Source organism: Sinocyclocheilus grahami, unplaced genomic scaffold (genome assembly GCF_001515645.1).
Source record: "Sinocyclocheilus grahami isolate Dianchi unplaced genomic scaffold, SAMN03320097.WGS_v1.1 scaffold19753.1, whole genome shotgun sequence".
Taxonomy (NCBI): Eukaryota; Metazoa; Chordata; class Actinopteri; order Cypriniformes; family Cyprinidae; genus Sinocyclocheilus; species Sinocyclocheilus grahami.
The window spans coordinates 2,059-3,364 of NW_015517730.1; the positions used below are offsets into that span (position 1 = coordinate 2,059).

The 1,306-nt window shown below is 32.9% G+C and overlaps 1 protein-coding gene across 1 annotated transcript; it reads left to right on the forward strand.

The window, feature by feature from the left end:
- Positions 1 to 80: 80 nt before the first annotated feature.
- Positions 81 to 979, forward strand: LOC107579735 (myelin-associated glycoprotein-like; the record flags this gene model as incomplete). Its single annotated transcript, XM_016265531.1, has 3 exons — positions 81 to 129; positions 428 to 484; positions 623 to 979. Coding segments are annotated over exons 1-3 (436 nt in total), but the record flags the coding sequence as incomplete, so codon positions are not given.
- Between the last annotated feature and the right edge of the window lie 327 nt (positions 980 to 1,306).

The following is a 1,306-nucleotide window of genomic DNA, read 5'->3' on the forward strand; positions in this document are numbered from 1 at the left end:
AAGAAGAAATGTATTTTGTAATAGTTTTCTTTTTTTACTTAACTGCTGATGAAACTCCAGTGTTTCCAGTGTTCCTCTTTTATTTCATTTGTTAAGTTGTGAAGTGAATGTCTGACAGCTCCGCATCAGGTAAAGGTTTCTGGTTATTTATGATTATAAACCAAATATTCAGTAGTCTAGTATTAATTTAATAATTTCAGTTCCTCTACAATCTATGTGTGCTACATGTCTGCGCACATGCTTATGCATGTCTTTTTCTGTACATAATTTTTTTTTTAAACAAATCAATACAAATTATATAATTTTGCAGTTATAAAGTAGCAATTGATTATTAGCAAAAACAATGCCAAAGTGCCAACAGAGGATATAACATCCTACAAAGCCACATCTGTTTACTTGACTATAAGTGATCATTTATTTTATCCAGATCTCAGCAGTATGAGTGGACTTAAAGTCCTGGTTGTCATAATCTGGATGTTGAGAGGTGAGAGACTTGCTTTTGTTGATCTGTTAGGTTTGAAATATTAGTGCTAAATTAATCCATGAACAAATACTGAATACATGCGTTTCTCTGGTGTTATGAGGAATGTTGAACGTGCCCTGTGTGTTTTGATGTATGCAGGTACTGCCAGCGACAAATGGGAAATTAAGATGCCTAAGAAAATAGATGCGATAAGTGGCTTCTGTGTTCAAATTCCATGTCAGTTTGAGATCCCCAACTCATTCAAACAGTCCCTAAACAAAATTGTTGAGGCAATTTGGAGAAAAACAAGCACAGAGGGGCCAAACGTGCTTAGTTCAGAAAAAACTGAGTCTCTTCTAAAAGGAAATGTGATTGGCAACATCTTAGACAAAAATTGCACCACTGTGTTTCACAACTTTCCTGATGGATTCAGTGACACATTTTTCTTCAGACTTCAGGGTCCTGAACCTCTCTTGTACACATTTCAGCAAGGAGTAAACATCACAGTCCATAAAGGTTGGAATACTTATTTTCAAAATATACAAAAAAATGCCAAAAATCATGGGAACTACATTTATATTTACATCTACAGTATATATTTTCAGTAAGTTGTAGTTACTTTTACATGTATTTTGGCTATGTATATATACGCTGTATGCTGTGATGTTGTGGTCAAAAGTATACATATACCTTGCGGAATATGCAAAATATGAATTATTTTACCAAAATAAGAGGGATCAAAATGCATGTTATTTTATATTTAGTACTGTCCTGAATAACGTATTTTACATAAAAGATGTTCAGGTTCAAACATGATGCAATTTTATTTAAATATAAAAAAAA